We start from the raw sequence: 22,552 nt of genomic DNA on the forward strand, positions 1-22,552 counted from the left end.
TGCTATTTTTTTATTTGTTGTTAATCCTCACTAGGATATTTTTTCCACTGAATTTTGGAGAGAGTGGAGGGTGGGAGGAAGATGGAAAGACACAGAGAGAAACATGGAAGTGAGGGAGACATTGACTGGTTGCCTCCTAGGCAGTGGGATCGAACCTGCAACCCAGGTACATCCCCAACTGGGAATCTAAACCTGACATCCTTCAGTGCACAAGCTGATACTCTACTCGCTGAGCCACCGCATCCAGGGCATTCTTTCTTTCTTTCTCTCTCTCTCTCTCTCTCTCTCTCTCTCTCTCTCTCTCTCTCTCTCTCTCATCTATCTATCTTTAAATTGATTTCAGAAAGGAAGGGAGAGAGAGATAGAAACATCAATGATGAGAGAACATCATTGATTCATTGATCAGCTGCCTGCTACACACCCAACACTGGGGATCAAGCCTGCAACCCAGGCATGTGCCCTGACCAGGAATCAAACCATGACCACTGAGCCACTCGGGCCTGCCAATCTCTTTTTAACAAAGGGAGCAGGCCCCTGGCCCAGAGCCTTCAGCAGGAATAATGCCTAGCTAGAATTTAGCAGCATTGTTGTTTTCAGCCTGTTTATTTTTGCCATTTCTATTTATGGCCAGAGAAGCTGGGTTTTCCATTTACCACACTCACAACTTTCCCTTTTAAAACAAGTTTAAATAAACAAATTGACTTAAAGCTATAAAGTATATAAAAGTGGGGAAAATCACAAATGACTGATTTAGGAAAAGCGCAGGTGGGGGTCGGGGGAAGCAACTACTGTCCCTTCTGAAAACAGGATGGTTCCTCACACTTGTGGACATGGGGACTCATCCCAGGAAGGCAGGAGCCAATACAGAAACAAGTGGCAAAAAATAAATAAAAAATAAAAAAGAAACAAGTGGCAAATAGCAAATCCCAAGGAAGCTCAATCCACTCACTTTTAGATAACACTTCAATAAATTACATTTAAGAAAAAGGCTGGAGTAACTGCTGCCCAGACTAAAGAGAAAGCCATCAAGTTACACACCAGCTTTCTAAAGATTTTCCACGGACATTCCAAGTAAAGGCATTCGTTGTTTATGAGGGAAAGGAGACGGGGCAGGACATAAAAGAACAACACAACCTAAACGCACACCACCCAGGCAAATGTCTCAGGGATTTTTATAAGCCCAGAGAGACCACTTCTTGGATAGAACTTCCCAAACACTGGTGTCAGCACTCCTGCCAGTTAAATATATGCAAAGATTCCACTTTCTGGAGGAGGCAGGGTCCTTCTCCTCCCAGCCAGTTGGTTAATTTCTCCTCCCAATCAGCTAACTCTTTATACAGAGGTTGGAATTTTAAATTATTTGTTTCTCTTGATTCACTGAACCTTACACTACTTGATACCTGGGATACTGACTAAAATGTAACTCATAAACCCTCTCCAAGAAAATCAAGTGTTACTTGTGCCACTTTCAGACACTTTAACAAATTCTGGTGCCTACAATGCCAACACTGTAATACTAATGGTTCCTTATATGTGTGCTTTAATGTTTCCTGGAGACTCAAACCACCCATGATATAAAGACTTCTTTCAAACCTCATGGATGATGGGATTTGTATCTGTCCAAGTAGAAACTTCCGCCTACTTTTTAGTAGGTCAGTGTTTCAGTTACCACTGCCATTGAATTACCAAAATGCTATCACTTGCCTCCTATTTCCATGAAAAAGAAAGGGGGGAAAGGCTTAAGGTAACAGGAGTGCTTTTGTTATTCTCTAAAATAAATACATACATAAAGACAGCGAAAGAGACTGAAGGTGATGATGAGAACATGGACATCACTAAGTGAAAGAAATAAGGATAAAGCTAGGGGGATCTAGAATATACTAATGTCAGGGAAGAGATAAACATGTTGACAGGTTAGCTATTCAGAACACTTCAAAGTTAGATATTTGCTTATTATTTTTGCTCTCCCCCACCCACAAATAAAACAGCAAGAGAATTGTTTTGTTGTGTTTTTTGTTTTGTTTTGTTTTTAAAGAACAATCCTTTGCCCTAGCTGGTTTGAATCCGTTGATAGAGCATTGGCCTGCGGACTGAAGGGTTCCAGGTTCGATTCTGGTCAAGGGCACGTACCTCGGTTGCAAGCTTGATCCCTGGCCCTAGTCGGAGCAAATGTGGGAGGCAACCAATTGATGTGTCTCTCTCACATCGATGCTTCTCTCTCTGTCTCTACCCTTCCCTTCCACTCTCTCTAAAAATCAATGGAAAAATATCCTCGGATGAGTATTATTAAAAAATAAAAAATATAAAAATATATAAAAAGAACAATCCTTAGATCTGGTCGCAGCACACTATAAATCAATATTACAGCAAAAGCCTAGTGTTCACCTCAACAGTCTCAAATTCCTTGAGCCTTCCCAAATCAATTCTTTTTTTTGCTCCATTCTCTTTACGGTCATCTGCTAAATAACATTGCCAGATAACTTACACCACTCATTCTGTTAACTCTGAAAATGGGCAGTGTCTGGCCAAAGTCTGCCATGACTGTAGTATGTTTAAATGGCAGAAACTCCCCACCCGAGACTTAAGATTGGAATCCAGACTTGTCCCTGCTGTCCTGACATCTGATTAAGAGGACATTTTGGGAGTGCAATCCTACATTTTAACTGACCTCCCTGACTGCATCCCAGGAGTTTAACAGCAGCAGCAGCAGCACCTGGATATTAAAACATCACCCTGATTTCCTGGGTTGTTTTCCTCCAAAACTTTCACCAAACTTTCCCCTCACGGCAGCCCACTCGAGGCCAGGCAATCGGCTGCCATTAAATGAAACCATTTGTACCAGTTTCCAACTGGAGAGTGAGTCAGCTCCCTGCTGTAAAGTAGTCTCCGAAGCTGGAACTAGGGAGGGTGTTTCAAAAGGCAGAGGGCAATCCTGGGTCCACGTCCTGAACTACTGGAGATTAGATGAAGCAGCAGGCAACACTCCACACCACCAACCAGATTTCAGCTCTCAACTGAATGAGTATGAGTGGCTACAAGGGACGCTGAACTCCCAGGCCATTTTCCCACACCTCACCACTTCTGCAGTCATCAGAAAAGCCACGTTCTAAAACACATCTGGGGAGAGGGAAAATATATAGTGCTAGCAGCTGAAAAGCTTCCTCTACTCCATCTTCCTGAAGGCAGAGTATACCTGCCCCCCACCCCCCACAGTCTTATTTCTAAATGGCAACAGAGTTTGGTGGTGGTGATTGTGTGTTTTGTTTTATTGTAAGTATGTTATTCAATTTGGAAAACTGCAAAGGACATGTTAGTCTTAGCCAGATCCTAAGAGGTAAGCAATTAGAGTAATGGAACAAAATAACAGGTGGCTACTTTGGTGCCTCCATCATCAACCTAAAAAAAAACACCTTCTTGGGCCCTAGCTGGCTTGGCTCAGTGGTTGGAGCGTTGGCCTGCGGACTGAAGGGTTCCTGGTTCGATTCCGGTCAAGAGCACATGTCCAGGTTGCGGGCTCAATCCCCAGTAGGGGTTATGCAGGAGGCAGCCAATAATTACATTGATGTTTCTATCCCTCCCTCACCCCTCATCTCTGAAACCAAAATATATTTAAAAAAAACAAAAAACCTTCTTGGAGAAAAACAAAACACCATCAGACCTTTCAAATAATTAACTCACATCTGATACAGCCTGAGCCAAAGGTCAGAATATAAAGCACTGAGGCCCCGTAAACTGGTGTTTCAATGAACATGCAAGCTTAGCAAAGGCAGCATTTCCTATTGCTGTGATAAGTTCTAGAGCAGCTGTCACCGGACCTCACCTATCCAGGAGAATAGGTGGTGACCAGGCTACCCAAGCCCCTTTCAGTTCTGGAAGAGGGAACTGTAGCCCAGAACTATAATTCCTGGAGCACTTACTCAAAAATCAGACCTGTCCTTGCCCCACCCCCCAGGAGAACTCCCAGGGTCTTCTTGTGTCATTAACTGTTGTATAACCTACTTATCAGGAAATGCCTTGGTTACAGAGATCCCTAGAAGTCAGAGCAAAGGTAAAAGCTTTAAGTAAAAATAAAGAACCACAGGAACCACAAACACCCTCTGACTTGGGCCAATCCTTGTTTAATTCCTAGAAGAATTCAATTCCACACGCTTTAAGGGCCTACAGATGTCCTGGAAACAGCTTTTTAGAATGAGAATGCACAAAACATTTACAGAACTGCCCTTCTCCCTGTGACTAGTGGCTCAGCCTTGAAGAGGCAAGAAGGCAATCTGCCATTCACTAAAGCAACGCTGCAATATAGAAAAATCCAACTATCCTGTTTGGGTGTGTGGGGGTGGGGTGGGAGAGGGTCCTCTTAGAAGGAGAACAGCACAAACTTGTGTATATATTCCTATTATTCCTTCTTTTCATAAAGGATCCCTACCCCATAATAGGAAAGTGCACAGCAACCAAGTAATATTTTCCCCCAAAGAACAGGTATGTGTAAATATCTGCTGTAGTAGGTATAAAGCAGGACATACTGGAATCTGGCCCTTATTGAGAATCTAAAGCACTGGTATTACAACACACGGTGAGCCACCCTTTCCTTCAACCTTGCCTGGTCACTGAGGATGGAAGGAGGGAAATGACACACAGCAGCAAGGCCTTGGGGTTCTGGTGAGTCCTGGTCCACACCCAGAGTTGGATGGTGCCCCAGCCTCACCCTGTGTGAGGGAGCCTGTAACCACAAAGGAGCATACACTCTACCTCCCAGAAGAGTGGAACTGAGCTGGCAGGAGTCGCTCAGGGAGTAGGGGAGGAAGGGAGGGAGAAGGGGCAGGGGCTCCAGCACCTGGAGCAGGAGAAGATCCCAGACATTCTCCAAAACAACCGCACGGCACTTTGTTCCCCTCCCAGCTTTCCAGGTCTCTTGGCAACTCTTAACCTTTTCCAAGCCGGCACTGCCTCAGGTAATAAATTATTGTTCCAACTGCAGAATAGATCTCCCGTTCCCCTCAAAAGGCATTTTGATGTCAGATTATCTCACCCTGCCCACCCTGAGGTAGGTGGGGCAACAGGTAAGGACGCCACCCCCACCACCCAGGAGGAAATTCAAGCAGAGGTTGGTAATTTACCCAAGGTTATGCTAGGCCCCACCCCAGGGAGGGCCTGGAACAGCTGCTCCCTTCACCCTTTCCCCTCCAGGCTAGGCTGCCTGCACTGAGCCCCAGAGCAGCACTCCCTCCGCTCCCCCACCCACCCAAGAGGCTTCCAGTCACTATCTCCCCTCAGCTCAGATCCCAAGTCTGCTCCCAAAGCCCCAATACCACACATGTCCATCTTTGTAGGGCCAGAGGAAAGAATGCACTGAGAGCTCAGGGAGCTTACCCATTCAATGCTTCCAACTCCAAGGGCTCCCCACCCTCCTGGGCACACCTGCTGCTCACACAGTGCTCTTCAGCTCACGCTCAACCCTCTCCTGTATGGGCTCCGAGTTCCCCTCCTTCCCCACACACATCCCCTGCTCTGGACCTTCCACTTCTTTCCATCTCCCTCACTTCTGTGAGTGCCCCGTAAATTGCTTCCACACCCCAAAGTGCCACCTAAACAGGCCCTGCTTTTGGAGCTCTTCGTCCCCTCCCCCCTCCACACACACACCTCTTCCTACTTTTCCACCTTCACAGCAGACACACTTCCAGCCCAGAGCTGCACTTCAGGCGCCTTTCCCGGTGTCTCCAGCACATGCGCCCTCCTAGCCAGCCTTTCCTTTTCCTAACCGGGCTCCCTCCCGCCGGCCTTCCACTCCAGCTCCTTTCTCCTGCGCTCACCTCTCCCGGACCCGCGGGCTCCTCCAACCTCGCCGCACTTTCCACCTTCCATCAGTTCTTCAGACAATCCTTCTCAAAACAATTCCAAATGCTCTCTGCCCCTGCAGCCTCTCCATCCCTCACCCCTTCACGAACTTTTGTTCACAGGTCCCTGCCCAGCCCCACATCCAAGCCCACGTCTCCACACCCACTTCCTGGCCCTCTCCTTGCCCCTTGCCGATCTTCGTCCTCCCGCTGCACCGGACTCCACATCCCTCCCCACATCCCACTCCCCTACAGCCTCCGGAACCCCGTCCCCTCCGCGCTCCCCCCGCTGCTCCCACAGTTCCAGCCTCTGCGAACCTTTCTTTATGCAACAACCCTCCAGCCTCCAGCTCCTCTTCACACTCCCTCAATCCCAGTCCTGTCCTGGCAAAAATTCCACTCCCCCGTTTCTCTCTTAGCACCCAACCTTCAATGTCGGCTCAGACCCCAATTCCGTCTGAGATTCTCCAATCACCTCCTCGGTCTCCCCAATCCCCCGCCTCACCTTCCAATTCCTGCACCGGGCTCCCTGCGTCCTTTTCCTTAGACTTCCACATTCACAACTGGGCCGCCGATTATTTTTTCAGTCCCAATTCTGGCTCAAGTTCTGCAATTCTTTTTCAGGATTCCAAACCCACCCCAGACCCGCCAACTCCTTCTCAGGACCCCCAATTCCCATCACAGACCCTCCAGTCCCCTTCCAGGACCTCCAACCCCCTTCCCGGCCCGCAGCCTCCCTGAGAAGCCCCTCTCCAGCCGGTCCGGCCCGCAGGCCGCGCACCTTGCGCTGCTGCTTCTCCCAGGCCGGGTCCAACAGCAGGTCCCGGTCCCAGTCGTCTTCCTGGGCCATGTAGTCGCCCATGCTGCCCCCGCCGCCTGCGCCGTTGCCCCCGCTGCTGGGGCCGTACTGGTACGACTGGTTCGCCGCGTGGTAGTCCACCATTCCGCCGCCTCTCGCTCGCCCACCAGCCGGTCCGCTCCCGCCCCTCTGGCCGAGCTGCTGCTGCCGCTGCTGCCGCCGCCGCCGCCGCTGCTTCAGCTGCTTCAGCCCGCCCTCGGCCCGCGCCTGCGCACTGCCCGCCACGCCTGCGCACCGCGCCGCCGCCGCCGCCCTCCCGCGCGCGCGCCTGCAGCCCTGAAAAGCGCTTGGACACTCCGTGCTCGGAAGCTCGGCGCCTGCGCAGAGTCCACTTCCCCCGCCGCCCCTTCAGCTCCTGGAGGGGCCGCGCCCCTTTCCCGCAGGAGCGCGCGGTCTCCGCGTGTGGGCGGGGCCAGTCATGAATGATTCACTAGGCGGGTCTGGTCCTCAGGCCTTAACCTGCTCAGGCGTGGGATGAAGTCCCACTCGGCAACACAAATTCAGCAAGTATTTATTAAACGCCTACTGTGTGCCAGACCATGTTTTATGCATCGGCTGGAAACAAGATAGACAAAAATCCTTGCCTTCATGGAGTTACTTTCTAGTGAAGGGAGTCGACAAACAAAATTTTAACATGTATATAGTATATTCGAAGGTGAAACGTGTTATTGAGAAAAACCAAGCATGAGCTTAAATGTAAAGTTGGGTAGCCTTTGCGGAAGAGGACGTTTGAACAAAAATTCACGAAATGGACAGTGGAGTTAGGTAAACTGGAATAGACACTAGCTGACTGGGACGGTAGAGGACTTTTTGGACTTTCATTTAACAAACATTCACGGAACTCCTATATTGCCAAGCCCCGTTCTTGGGGGCAGAGTGCTGAGCATGATAAGCGTGGCTAGTTCTCAAGTGGCTAACATACTGGACAACAATAAGTAAGTAAATGCATACAGATAAGTGACCTTGCCACATTAACAGGCACCTCAAATTTAAATATATAGAGCTGAGCTCCTGCCCTGGCTGGTTTGGCTCAATGGATAGAGCGTGGACCTGCCGACTGAGTAGTCCTGGTTGGATTCTGGTCAAGGCCACATGCCCAGGCTGCAGGCTCAATCCCCAGTAGGGGGCGTGCAAAAGGCAGCCGATCAATGATTCTCGCTCATCATGGATGTTTTTATCTCTCTCTACCTCTCCCTTCCTCTCTGAAATCAATTAAAAATATATTTTAAAAGGTAAATAAATGACATCCCACAATGTGGGATTTTAATAATTTTTTATTATTAAAAAAATAAATAATAAAAATAAAGCTGAGCTCCTGATCTTCCTCCCCAAACCTGATCCCTCACAGTCATCCCCATCTTGTGAATGAAGCCCCATCCTTCCAGCTGCACAGGCAACAAACCTGGCAATCATCCTCGATTCCTCTTTGTCTTCACACCCCATATCCAGTTCTTCAGGAAATTGTCAGTTCCATCTTCAAAGTATATATAGAATGCACCCACTTTCCCCTGCCCCTGTGGCCCACTCTGGTCCCACCTACATTAGCCTTGTCTTTGCTTGGGCCACTAAACATCCTCCTCACCAGCTCCCAACTCTCTCCAGCCCCTTTCCCACAAGAAGCCAGAGGGAGCCTGTGAACACCTGAGTCAGATCAAGTCCCCCCCCCCCCCCCCCCTTCTGCCCAGAACTCTCCCCTCCGCCCCTAGCACTACACTCAGAAAACGTCAAAATCAAGGAAAGGAGCAAAGGTGCAGAAGTCTCCCCTGCCCTGGCCCAGCCCAGCCCAGCCTTTGAAAGGAGTGAGACTCCTGTGGCATTAGCCAGACCCACAGGTCTTCCATGTCCTGGTCCCCATTTCCTCTCCCAGCTCACTTTCCACTCTGCCCCTTACTCTCTGAGCTCCTGTCACGTTGCAGGCCTCCTTGCTGTTTCTGGAACACACCAGGCCTGGTCCAGCTTCATAGTCTTTATACTTGGTGATACCTTGTTACCACTGTCTGGATCACTTTCCCTAGATACTGAATCCCCAGGGCTCATAGCCTCCTCTCCTGCAGGTCTCTGAGGCAACATCACCTCCCCAGTGAGATATTCCCTGACCACGTTATTTAAAATAGCATCCTACAGCCCTGACCGGTTTGGCTCAGTGGATAGAGTGTTGGCCTGCAGACTGAAGGTTCAATTCCAGTCAGGGGCATGTGCCTTGGTTGTGGCACAACCCCAGTGGGGGGTGTACAGGAGGCAGCTGATGGATGTTTCTCTCTTGTCTCTTGTCGATGTTTCTAACTCTCTATCCCTCTCCTTTCCTCTCTGTAAAAAAAATCAATAAAATAGAACTCACAGTGATAACCACGCTATTAAAATACCCCTAAGGAAAAAAAATCCTCAAAAAAATCAATAAAATATATTTTAAAAAATAAATAAAAATAAAATAGCATCCTACATCTTTCCTGCTTGTTTTTTTCCAGAGCATGAATTACCATTTAATATATTACATGATTGATTGATCTATTGATTGCATTTATCTGTCTCTTTCCCAAGAATGTCATCCATGGGGTGGAGCTTTTTGTTTTGGTCATTGCTGTATCCCTAGTCTGAAAGTAGCATCTCACACAAGATAGAAGTTTAATAAATCCTAGGTGAATGAATGGACTTAAAACCATGATGAGAAATTTGAATTTTTAATTGAAACCTGATTGACATAAATTTTATTCTAAATGCAATGGGAAGTTAAGGGAGGATTTTAAGCAGGGCTGGAATCTGATTCAGCTGTGCAAAGGGTCCCCCTGGTTACATGATTGTAGAAGGTGGGTTAGGCACAGGGAGCCCAGTGAGGAGGCGGTTACAATGGTCCAGGTAAGGGTGGACAGGACCAGAGGCTTGGAGGGAGAGAGAGCTGTGGAGGGGCAGTGGGAAGTTTTGGGAAAACATAGCTGACAGGACTTACCGTCATGAATTTAGGGTTGGGGGAGGGCAGAGATAAAGAGCAGTTAAGACTCCAGAAGCTCCAAGTTTTCTACTGGGGATGGGGATTGAAAGACATGGCTCCTCCAGGTATGAGAGCTATAAGGTCTTTTTCCACCTCTCTCTAAGGCACTGGAAGGGACCCAATGGCAAGCAATGGGAACAAGGCCTGGCAGGAGCCCTCTCCTAGGAAATGATGCCAGGATCTAGCCAAAAACCCAAGTGTTGATGGCTTACAAAGCTGGGCTGGGCAGGCAGCCTGTTGACTTGGCGAACAAGCCCAGGACTCTTGTGCTGGGCCTGGTCAGCAGGGAAAGGCCCTCGGGTTAAGGGCCATTTGCCCAACTCTGCCTGCTCCTGGTGGACACTGAACTAGGGCTGAGAGACAAAGTTCACGGTCCCAGGCAATGAGGTTTAAACTAAGGGTTCCCTTTGTTAGTCACTTTCGAGGCCATCCAGGGACAGTGCAGTAATAGCTATCATCCACTGAGGGTCAAGGGGCAGGAAGAGACTGGAAGGGGCATGCCAATGGGTTCACCATTTCTACACCACTTGGAATTCTCGAGACTGCAGTAACGGATTAAGCACTATGTCCTATTATTAGTGCCACCTGGGCGAGACAAAGGAGACAGCTGTGTCCCAACGTGCGAACATAGAAAGATACTGGGATATCTAGAGGTGACAATGGAAGCAGCTGAAACAGCAGCCCTGAGCCCAAGTGAGCAAGACAGGCTACAAGTTTGTGATCTCTTAGTGTGCCAAGATCTCTGAAATTTCCATATGTTAACTCACAACTATGGAAGTGGGCACTTTCAGCAGCAGTAAAATTGAAGCAGTTAACAAGCCCAAAGGCCACTAGGCTGGGATTTGAACTCAGGCTGTCAAAAAGGATGATGATCCTCCTGGAGCAAAAGCAGGTTGGCAAAGTAGGACAAGACCTGGCTTCCAAAGGACACGGGTTATTTCCTCTTCCTTGTAGTGGACATGGCCAGTTGTACAGGTTTTATCACACACAGGGTACTACCAAGTGGGTGAGTGGAGTTATGCCCACCCTGAGGGGGTGCCCACAAATGAGTGGGTAGCAGCATTAGTTTTCCCTCCTGCTACCTTCCACCCCCCTTACAGCAAGGCTCCAGAGTCCTGAGCTACATAATCACCATTTGTGCCCAGGGTTTGAACACACCCTAGTTCCTGGCTCCTGCTCAAGTCTGGAACCCAGGGCAAAGGGTGTCCCACCCAGCCCTGGCTCCTCACATCCCTGCCCAGAGGATGGGTGTGAGTGCAGGTGGATCAGGGAGGTTGGCAGCTCGGGCACTGCCACTCTCCGTAGGCCAAGTCCACTGTGATGAGAGAATGAAGGGCTCCCCCAGGCAGCAGCAGGTCCACACTAAAGGTTGTGTATCTACCACAGCATTTCATTTCCTTCATTTTCCTCCCAAAGGAGTCACTATTGTTATCAACCCCTTTACACACAAGCACAGAAGGGAAGATACCTGCCCAAGGTTATTCTGCAAGATGCCTGGAATACTTCATGTATAAATGGGAAAGATAACCAACCCAACTAAAGAATGAGTGATGTGAACTAGACCTCCTAACTAGCATAGGCTGGGATTTGGGGATGGAGGAGTATGGCCTGGCTGAAAATCTGAATTACTTGTAAAGTCTCTCCAAATAGAAGAATGCTCAGGACTAGTTTGCAACCTCAGGGACAAACCCAAGTCTAAAATCAACAACTCCTGTTTTCTAAGCGCCAATAACAGGCTAGGACCTGGTCTGAGACCTTTACTGGAAAGAGCTCATGAAATCCTCATAACTCTGAGAAGGGTGCACCATTCTCCACCGATCTCAGAAAACTGAGGACGAGGGGCAGAGTCACTAGACCAAGGATACACATAGGGTAGAGCAGCCAGAATCCTCCCCCATTTACCCTCTAGCCACAGCCCTGGGGCCACTAGTGCATGCTTTTTTGAGGCCCAGGGGCAAAGATATGCCAGCCCTCCAGGTCCTCACCCAGGCTTTCCTGAGTACAGAGGAGCCCAGGCTAGAGCCAGCTGCAGGGCTGGGCTCCTGTCCCTTTCACACTCTCCTCCTTGCTGACTCACTGTTACCTGCCCTCTCCTGGGGACCTGATAGATCAGAAAGGTGGGGGTGGAAGGTCAGTTGCAGGGGTGGGGCAGGCAAAGAAGTGGAAGGGAAGAAAAAAGATGGAAGCCCTGCCACTAGGGGGCCCCAGCACAGGGCCAGCAGAGGCCTGCTCCTGGGCTCCCTCTGGTGGATGAGGGACAGAGGTAGGACGCCAGTAAGGAGACACCAAGGCTAAGGCAATAAATCTTTATTAAGCACCTGCAAAGTTACTGGGAGGAGGCCATGATGCTGGACACACCTGTTGAGAAGAGAAGGTGGGACCAAAGATCAACGTGTGAAGAATGGGAGACAAAGTTCCAGTCACCAACTACAGCACACACAATTCTTTAAAGTCAACAGACCACAACCCCCCTCTGGGCCCTAGTCACCATCACAAAGGCAGTTTGGGGCAGTAGTTAAAAGTCTGGACTCTAGAGCCAGGAGGCCCATGTTTAAGTCTTAGCTCTGCTGGTACCAGGTACATCAGTTTCCCCACCTGTAGGAAGCATCTATCTAACAAGATAGTGGGATTATGGATGCATTAGAACAGTGGTTCTCAACCTTCTGGCCCTTTAAATACAGTTCCTCATGTTGTGACCCAACCATAAAATTATTTTCATTGCTACTTCATAACTGTAATATTGCTACTGTTATGAATCGTAATGTAAATATCTGATATGCAGGATGGTCTTAAGCGACCCCCGTGAAAGGGTCTTTCACCGCCAAAGAGGTCGCGACCCACAGGTTGAGAACCGCTGCATTAGAACAATGCCTGCTAGTAAGTGTTATTCACTATTATTGTAGTAACGTGTACTATTTGCAAGACACTCGGTGCTGGACTTGCATCTCCTCACTGAACCATTTACTCCAGTAATTTCTCACATAGAACAGGTACCACAGAGTGAGGGTCTACAGTACCCAAGTGCTCACGCAATCTGGTTCCTCAATTAGGTACCAAGTTAACTGGTTTGTTCTGAGAAGCCTTGTTGTACCAATAAGTCTCTTTAATGGTACCCACCTTATACGATGATGTGAGGACAAATTGACTCAAGTGTAAAGAAACAGTGTTTGGCCCTAGCCGGTTTGGCTCAGTGGATAGAGCGTCGGCCTGCGGACTGAAGGGTCCTGGGTTCGATTCCAATCAAGGGCATGTACCTTGGTTGCGGGCACACCCCCAGTGGGGGTTGTGCAGGAGGCAGCTGATCGATGTTTCTCTCTCATCGATGTTTCTAACTCTCTATCCCTCTCCCTTCCTCTCCGTAAAAAATCAATAAAATATTTTTTAAAAAAGAATGCAAGAACTGCTTGTTTTTTTAAAAAAAGAAAGAGTTTGTCATAATTATTGATGCTCTTTTCCCATATTTTAGATGAGAAAACTGAAGCACAGAGCAGTAAAATCACTTGCCCAAAGTTACACAGCCACAGAGTGCAGAACCAAGATTCCCACTCACTAACCTAACTCCAGAGCCCATACTTTCTGGCATTCTGCTGCGTTTTAGCAGATGCCAGGGCCGAGGCCCCGGGAGCCCCAAGGATAAAGAAGAGATAATGGGAAAGAGCCCCGGGAACCCATAAGTGTGTGGAGACAACCCTCAAGGCCACTCCAGGCCCTTGGAAGTCTTATTGGGTGCTGTGGGGCAGGACACAGGGCCTGAAAGTTCTAGGGAAGGAAGCCTAGTACCCCCTGCTATTCCTCCCTGGGCTGCAGCCCTGTGACAGAAGAGGTCAGTGGAGTGGCAGATGCCAATTTCCTAGCCCAGGTCTCTGTGGAAGGGCACCTGCTGAGCCCCACACCCTGAGGCCTCAGGATACCACTCACTGTCAAAGTCAATCTTCTCCACGATGTTCTTGGGCTTAATGCTCTCTTCCTGGCTACAGATGAAGATCTGGCCCGACTCATCAGCGCTCCAGCCGTACTTGCTCATCCACACCTTTAGCTGGCTGTCTGCAGGTGACACAAGGGTTTTGGTCACCCAATCCTGCAGTACCAGGGGGTCCTGGGAACCAGGAGCCAGGTACCCTCCTTGCCCAACTGCTTCAGAAGCCAAAAGCATTTTCTACCTGGACAGCAGCAGCACTTCTGCACTTCTATAGTTCATTCTCCATTTTACCTTTCTCATCCTTACACATCACACAGATTTTTGTCTTATTTTCTATTTATCTCTTTTCTCTCCTGTGCAAATCTTAGTTTCTAATATCCACAGTGTATTTATGTAACTGCTTTTTCCCACGACCTACATGAAATGGTTTCACAATCACGATGTCATCATTACCACTAACAATAAGCCTGTGGTTATCAGGTTTGAGAATTTCTTTACAGTTCTTTTTCGCCCTTGGAAAATATGCCACTAAGGACATAGGGCAAGAGGGTGTACCGTTACTGGAAATAATTCTTTTCTGTGTAACCATTATCAATGTGGTCCAGATTCATCTGCTTTTTTTATTTTCAATTTTAAGAGTTGTTTCATCTCCTTTTGGTTTAATTTCACTTTTAAGTATGTCAAACACCTATCTGATGTAAAACAGTATAGCGCCTGACACAAAGTGTGCAATCAAATCAAAGTTAGCTCCCATTAAAAACAACAAAACCCCACACAAAAAACTACCTGCATCAAAAGGCCAAACTGTGTAAGGTACTCAGAGAAATCTCACCCCAAACCCACCCCTCTCTCCTCCCTGTTCTCAACCCCCTCATCTTTGACCCATTTTCCATATCTTCTATTTTCCTTCCTGTGTTTCTTTTTGCAAAAATGGGCAAACACACACACACACACACACACACACACACTTTTTTTTTTCCTTTTAGAAGGATCTTTTAAGAACATAAATCTGATCATGTCCCTCCCTGCTCAGAACCCTCTGTGGCTCCATCTCACTCAAGGTAAAGGTCAAAATCTTTAGAAGGCCCTGCTGTATCTAGAGATCTCCCTCCCTCCACCATTTCTCTGCTATCAACTCCCAAAATACCCACTCATACCTACAATCACTCTGCTCTAGCCACGGAGGGAACATGACAGGGCCTACTGCTCGAGGGTCCTCACATTTGCTCAAATGCTGCCCCCACCCTACTCTACAAGCTGCCTTGCATGTAGACAGAATAGTGTCTGGCACAGAGCAGCCATTCAGTAATTAATACAGAATAAATGAATGAATGTCTATATCTTCCCCAAGGAAGGGAATGTCTCATACCAATTCCTTCCTTCCTTCCTGGGCTGGGCCTTCAATAACCATTGGGTGAGGAAGGGATGGATCCATCAGAGGTGCTGGCTGAGGCCCACTACCCCAGACTACCCTGAACCTCCTAGACTGGCACTAGGGACCCAGAGAGCATCTTACCAGTCAGGTCCCCGAGCATCTCAGCCAGCAGCCAGCGATCGATGTGCTGATAAGTGATACCCACGACATGGCAGATAACTGTGGAGGTCAGGGACAAAGATGGTAAAGAGCCACGCCCCGCTCCCAGGACCCTGCTGACACTCCCTACCTGCCTCCCCCTCTCTCCTGCCTGGGAGCTCAGTCGCAAAAAGGGACTTACATTTTCGGACAGAATCTTCAAAACCAGTTATACCTTCCAAAAGGTCCATGTTTTCATCCAGGGCTTGCTGTGAGAGGAATAACAATGTTGACAATTTTAATATTAGTATCAAGAATACCAATATTAAAAATATTAACAATTGACCCCCACATGCCAGCCATTCTTCTGTGTGCAACCCTATGATGTAACAGTTACTATTTTTATGCCCATTTTAGAGATAAAGAAACCAAGGCTCAGAACAGTTAAGTGATTTGCCCAAAATTAAACCTAGGGTTTAAATCTGGCAGGCGGAACGTAAGATAAGCTGATGCACTCACTTTGCTCCTATCTCACTCAGAGAAAAAGCCTACCATGTCCTACAATGGGCCACAAGGCCCCACAGGATCTATGCCCTCACCTCCTCCACCTTACCCCCTCACTCCAGCCACAAGGGCCTCCTCACTGCTCCCGTTACACCAGGCACTCACCTAACTCAGGGCCTTCATGCTGGTTCTTTAAAAAAAATTTTTTTTCTATTAATTTTTAGAGAGCGGGAGAGGGAAAGAGGAAAATCAATTCGTTGTTCTCTTATTTATACATTCACTGGTTGATTTTTGTATGTGCCCTGACTGGGGATTGAGCCTGCAACCTTGGCCAGGAAGCTCTAACAAACTGAGCTACCTGGCCAGGGCTGCACTGACCTTGTGTCTGGAACTCTCCCCCTACCATGGTTTCTACTCATATGTCATCTTCTCAGCAAAGGCGCCTTCCAACATTAGTGAGGGAAATGTGGAAGCCGCAAGGACAATGAGTAGCCAATGAAATATGAGAAAAGTCAAGAGAGCAGTTGTCTTGGAAGCCAAGTGATTAAAGGATTTGACAGGACAGGTAAGATGGGGGTCTGAGAACTGCCTACTGAATCTAGCAACTGTTGACCTCAACAAGTTTCATGGAGTGTGTTTGTGCAAGGGAGCAGGGTCAGAAGGTTGGTCACAAAAGCCTGGAGTGGGTTCAAGTGAGCAGGGGAGACTGACCACAGGCAATCTGTCCCAGGAGCAGGGTGACCAACAGTCCCCACCTGCCTGAAACTGAGGAGTTTTGAGATGTGACATTTGCAATTTTAAAACCTTGAAACACGTGGGCAAACTGGGCAGCCAGTCCCCTAGCCAAGAGCAGGGCTGTAAAGGGGCGCAGGGAAAGGGGTAGGAGGCAGAGTGAATGTGGTCAGGGACACCTCTCTTTAAAAAAAATAAATATTTTTTATTGATTTCAGAGAAAGGGAGCAATAGAAACATCAACGATGAGAATCATTGCCCAGCTGCCTCCTGCATGCCCTCTACTGGGGATCAAGCCCACAATCTGGGCATGTGCCCTGACTGGGACTTGAACCAGTGACCTCCTGGTTCCTAAGTCAATGCTCAACCACTGAGCCACCACGGCAGGGGTAAGAGCTCTTTGTTATGCTAGAACTCCAGAGTAGGCATGTTCTATGGTGACACAAACAAGCCAGCAAGGCCACATTTGATGTTACAAGACAGTAGGGAGAATTGCTGTTGTAACACCACTGAGTGGGTGCAAGGGAAAGGGGACAGTGCACCAGATGGCCTGACATAGGAGGGACAACCCACCCTCTAAAACTGCAGAGTGCTCGGTCAGCCGCCATGATGTCAGGGCCAGGGACATGTGCGAGTTCTGGTGGGAGGGAAGGTCCAAAGAGCTGTCTAGGTGAGAGGGGAAGGGATAAACTGGGGAGGGAAGCAAGAGCCTAGGCCAAGAAGGGTGGACTGTGGATCTGCGTTGTCACGTGCTCCAGATGGCTTTTTCTCCAGCCTGTTCATCATCTCAGATATAGGGGGTGGGAGGGGGGAAGGGGGGATCCCAGGGAGGAGGGATGCACGACTTTTGCTAAGAGGAAACAGAACAAAGGACTGGAGTGCTGGTCAGCCCAAGAATGTCAGTTGGAGACCTCAGAGCGGCGGGGGAGCTGGAAAGCTAGGAGGAAGTGGTCAGAGAGTGGAAATGTTTAACATTCATGGCCAGAGGAAGGAGCAATTACTGCTGAAGACAATTCTAGGGCAGTGGGTCCCACTTGGGAAGCTGGAGAAGTGGAGGATCAGGTTCCAGTTAGAGCAAGAAAGCGAGAAGTTCAGGTGATGGAGGACTTTTACTGGAAGGATGCCTGAGCCCTGTGGGAGTCCTGACTCTGTGTGAGGATCACGATTCTATGAGATCCTGCTTGCAAAGCCCTGAACACAGGAAGCCAATTAACGGGCATGCTCATTACTTTTATCAGTCTGCTCTGTGTGGCCCAATCACCCATCCTGCCCTTGGGTCCAAGGGAAGTTACCCAGAAGGCCTGGAAGTGGCAGGTCTCTAGCAGGTCTCCAAGGTACAAAATCTGTCGGATGGGCCGTTCTTCTTGCTGAAGGAAAACGTTAAAGGAAAATGGTCCTAGAGCCTGAGGATGCTGTGGAGTCCTAAGCCAGCCCTCCCTACCCACCTCCTTCTGGTCACTGCAGCATGGGTTGTAATGGCAAAAGGTGAGAAACAACCAAATTATCCAATGATGGGGACAATGACAACAATGACTGACTGTCCACAGAGCCTGAGCCAACTCCCATAGAACATGACAAGACACACTGATATGAAAAAAGATGCAGAACAATGTGCATAACAGCCTAACATTTGGGCGGAGAACATATGCTATCCTATATAATAAAAGGCTAATATGCAAATTGACCGAATGGCAGAACAGGTTGCTATGACACACACTAACCACCAGGGGGGGCAGACACTCAATGCAGGAGCTGCCCCCTGCTGGTTAGTGTGCTCCACAGAGGTGTGTGTGTGTGGGGGGGTGCGCAGGGGCACTGCTCAGTCAGAAGTTGGGCTCTTGGCTGGCAAGTGCACTGGTGGTGGCGGGAGCCTCCTCGGCAGTACTAAGGATGTGCAACTGCTCCCTGACTGTGAGAGGGTGCAGGCCTGGCTGAAGGACCACCACCCCCACCCCTCCCGAGTGCATGACTTTCGTGCACCAGGCCTCTAGTGTGTATATAAACATATACACAGCTATACTTATGTAGCTATAGGACATCTGTGGAAAGGTCCCCAAGAACAGCAAACAACTGTTGCCTCCTAGGAGGGGAGAGAAGCCATTTCCCCCCTATATAATTTTTTTATGTACTTTTAACAATGTACTGTATGCCTATTTTTTTCAAAACCACCTGAACAGAACCCTGGAGAAGGTGGACAATCTCTCAGGAGGGAGGCACTCCCATGGACACACCTGGCAGAACAGGTTCAATGAGTAAGCAGCCATTTCTCAGCTTAGCCAGTAAGAGGCAAGTAGTTGTGACAACCCTGGGATGGTGATCACTATGAGAATAGGGCTCAGCATGGTTGGGAGACTCTGCCAAGTCTCTCAAGTAATTAAAGGAAAGTTAGAGGCTTTCCTAGCTAAGTGTTAGATCAGCTACAAGAAAGCAAGGGGAAGTGGGGGGAATCCAATTCACTGATTTTTTCACTCAACAGCTCTTCACTAAAGGCCAGCACTGTGCTAGGTAGGCAATGAGGATACATAAAATGAAGTTTAGCCGCCAATCCAGCTCTTCATGGCTTCTGCCTGTTGCCCAGCGCCCAGCCCCTCCTGCCTCTGGCCAGGTGGTCTTTACTCAACTAGAATCCTCATGAGAATCTTTCTAAAGCATAAATCTACCCCCATCACTCTACAGCTCCCTGGTGCCCTTCCAAATTCCACTTTGAAAGCTGTGGCATGGCTATGCTGAACTTTTCCTCCAGGCCTCCCTACTGTTCCCTCTGCCTGGAACACCTTCCCTACCACTTCACCTAACTCCTCATCTTTCAGATGGTCTCTCCTCCAGGAAGCTCTAACATCCAGGCAAGGTCAGGTGCCTCCTCTGGCCCCTCTAACCCTGAGCCCTGACTATTGGAGGCTGTCGCTAACAGGGAACAGGCCTGTCTTAACCACCACAGGGCCCCAGCCCTACCCAGCAAAAGGCCAAGCCCAGAGCAGGCACTCCAAGTGTGACTAAACTCACAGACCACTTCCCAGTGAAATGATCTCTCTTGCCCCTGCCTCCTCCCACACACACCTGGGCCTGAGAACTGGAAGGATACATGGGCCTGGTCAATCATGCACTTGCAAAGGGTGAAGTCAGTGTGGGGCAGGTTGGTAAGGGCCTTTAGCAGGATCTGAGCAGTGACCGTGGTCTGAAAGAAGGCTGGGTTGAACTGGTACCTGAGAAGGGAAACAAAAGACACAGCAACAGGTGACATCTCCAGGTCCCAGAAGCCTCACCAGGTGTGAGGCAGGGTACACACTGCTTTGGCCCAGGGCCTGGGAACTATACATGCCTGGGTTCCAGTCCCAACCACAGATTCTCTGACGATGTGACCTCCCTGACCCTACTTGCCTGCTCTGTCAACAAGGACAGTTAATTTTCACAACCACCCAGGAAGACAGATACTGTTAATTGTTAAGTGATTCATAAATAAATGAGTACACAGAGAAGTTTGAAATAGTGGTTTAGGGCTAACATCCAGGCAAGGTCAGGTGCCTCCTCTGGCCCCTCTAACCCTGAGCCCTGACTATTGGAGGCTGTCGCTAACAGGGGACAGGCCTATCTTAACTACCACAGGGCCCCAGCCCTACCCAGCAGTGGGCCAAGCCCAGAGCAGGCACTCAAGTGTGACTAAACTCACAGACTGGTTTAGTGGAACCAGAATGCCTGGGTTTAAACTTCCTTGCTGAGTGACCATGGACTTATTTTAAATTCTGTGCATCAGTTTCCTCCCTTGCAAAAGGGGGCAATTACAACCACATCTACCTCACAAGGACAATACAGCATCTAAGTGAGTTAATACATACAATACAGCAAACTACTACATGGTGAATACTCCCTAAGTAGTGATTATCACCAATAACAACCTAAACAAGCCTGTAAATACATCTATTTTACAGATGTTAAAACTGAAGCTATGGAATCGTAAAAATTACACAGCTGTGTGCCAATAAAGCACCGAGGGGGAGAAACCCAAACGTCTGTTAACAGGAAAACGGATAAAAACTGCAGCCACACAGAAAATGGATGAACCTCATTAATCCAGTGCTCAGGGGAAGCAGTCAGATGCAGAAGGGCTTGTTCTGTAGGACTCTCCTTGTATCAAGTTCAAAACAGGCAATCCTGAGCTAAGATGATCAGGATGCATGTGTGGTAAACTCACATAAAGTCAGGCCATTAGAACCTAAGAGTGATTACCAGGGTGGGCAGAGGGTGTGACTGGCATAAAACGTGGGGCAAAGGGCCTGAGTTGCTAGCAACACTCAGTTTTGCAATATGGATGGTGATCATATGGGTGAATTTATAATTACTTCTTAAACAATATGCAACCCCTTGGTATCCACTAGGGCTTGGTTCCAGGACCCCCTGTGCATACCAAAATCCCAAGTTCCTACATAAGATAGTGTAGTGCTCACATAACCGACGCACGTCCTCTCATACATTTATTTTTTTGTTAATCCTCACCCGAGAATATCTTTCCATTGATTTTTAGAGAGAGAAGGGAGGGTGAGAGACACAGAGAAGCACTGATGTGAGAGAAACACATTGACTGGTTGCCTCCTACCTGCACACCAACCAGGGCAGGGGATCGAGCCTGCATCTGAGGCACTTGTCCTTGACTGCAACTGAACTCGAGACCCTTGAGGCCACGGGCCAGGGCTCTATCCACTGAGCCAACTGGCTAGAGCTCCTCTCATACATTCTAAACCATCTCTTGATTACTTACAAAACCTAATACAATTATACACCATGTAAATAGTTGTTATACTGTATTGTTTAGGGAATAACAAGAAAAAAATTTGTACATGTTTAATACAAACATAACCATAGTAAGTCTAACTACACAATACATCAGCAACATCACATTCTTTAGGGGAATGTTTTCAACCTTTCCACTGATGTGGATCCTGTGGATATGGAGAGCCAACTGTATTTGTTTTATGTACTAGCCTGTATGTGTGTTTTGTAATTAATTTTTAAAAACATCCATCCTCCTGCTTTCCTTGGATTCCTAGTTTTGCATGCCAAAGATGCTTCATGCTGTATGCTACTCCTGTACCACCCCGTGTTGGGAGTGGTACCCTGCTGGCCACTGGCATGGGTTGGGGTTGGAGGCAGACACTCACAGCTTCAGGACAGCCAGGTTGGCTTCCAGATCATAGGCATTCTCCTTGGCCTGTGTCTCCACATAGCGCTCCAGGGTGGCCAGATTCTCAGGATTGTATCTAGAGAAGAAGCAAGATGGATGAGCAGAGAGGAGACAGGAGCTGAGGCCAGTTATTTTTTTTGAGGATGGGAGGTGGGCACAGTAACCTGCTCCTCCTTCCTCCTTTTCGTCTCTTATCTTACCCATATCTCAGGCCTGAGCCTAAGCTCTAAATCCCATCGGAGCCAGGGGTCTAATGCCTGGGATGCTTCCCCAACCTCTCAGTCAGTCAGTCATTGCAACCTGTATACCTGGACTCCCGGACATCTTTGACACACACGCCCCTTCCTCCCCTCCCCAGACCTCACCCCTGTTCCAGCCCCATCCTCTCGGCTCGAGCTTCTCCCATTGCAGTTCTGACCAATCTGCTTGTGCTTCCCCCATCGCAGCTCTGACTGCTCTCAGTTATCACTATCTATTGACGGTTTTGTCATGACTCTGAACTGGGAACTCCATGAAAGCATGGCCAGCGGCTGTCTTGGTCACTTCTGGTCCCCAACGTTGCCCGGCGCTGACTGGGAGCATGTGTTGAATGAATGATATGGGAAAAGAAGATAGAGATGAAGAGGCACTGTCACAGTGAGAGGAAGACTGAGGGGCTGAGAGAGAGGCCTTAGGGCAATTAAGGAGGGGAGACAAGGCGAGGCAATCTCCCGCCTCGGGGCTCTTGCAACGCTGTTCCCCTTGAACAGCTCCTCCAGAAGACTGGAAACCACCCCGCGCAAGCCCGGGACCCTGGCCAGCCCTCGCGGTCTGCGGAAAGGCTCTCCTCCACCCGCTCGACCAGAGCTCTCCCTCCGACCAAGGGCATCAGACCTGTCGATGCCCTTGAGCAACTTGCCCACGTTCGCTCTCATCTGTTCAAACATGGCCATGCCTGCGGTCGCTTCCCTGTCGGGGGATGGAGCCGCGGTACCGGCCGTGCGGCGTCCAAGAGGACCGGAAGAGGAAGAGATGGCGGAAACGGAAACTACG

The 22,552-nt window shown here is 48.8% G+C and overlaps 2 protein-coding genes across 3 annotated transcripts in view; both read right to left on the reverse strand.

The window, feature by feature from the left end:
• ACTN4 (actinin alpha 4) overlaps positions 1–6,883 on the reverse strand; it is a 76,355-nt gene extending 69,472 nt beyond the window's left edge. The window contains exon 1 of one of the 2 annotated variants that reach the window (XM_036346305.1): positions 6,613–6,883. In XM_036346305.1, the coding sequence (XP_036202198.1) occupies positions 6,613–6,774 (162 nt within the window). In that variant the 5' untranslated portion in view covers positions 6,775–6,883. The remainder of the gene's footprint in view (positions 1–6,612) is intronic. The other variant, XM_036346304.1, reaches the window with a different exon arrangement.
• Positions 6,884–11,968: 5,085 nt separating this feature from the next.
• Positions 11,969–22,552, reverse strand: EIF3K (eukaryotic translation initiation factor 3 subunit K). Its single transcript, XM_036346352.1, has 8 exons — positions 22,394–22,552; positions 21,498–21,596; positions 19,427–19,547; positions 17,637–17,711; positions 15,311–15,377; positions 15,112–15,189; positions 13,595–13,720; positions 11,969–12,034 (listed from the first exon to the last, which is right to left on the reverse strand). The coding sequence occupies exons 1-8, from the start codon at positions 22,450–22,452 to the stop codon at positions 12,003–12,005; spliced, it is 657 nt and encodes a 218-aa protein (XP_036202245.1). The 5' UTR covers positions 22,453–22,552; the 3' UTR covers positions 11,969–12,002.

Source organism: Myotis myotis, unplaced genomic scaffold (assembly GCF_014108235.1).
Source record: "Myotis myotis isolate mMyoMyo1 unplaced genomic scaffold, mMyoMyo1.p scaffold_m19_p_19, whole genome shotgun sequence".
Classification (NCBI taxonomy): Eukaryota; Metazoa; Chordata; class Mammalia; order Chiroptera; family Vespertilionidae; genus Myotis; species Myotis myotis.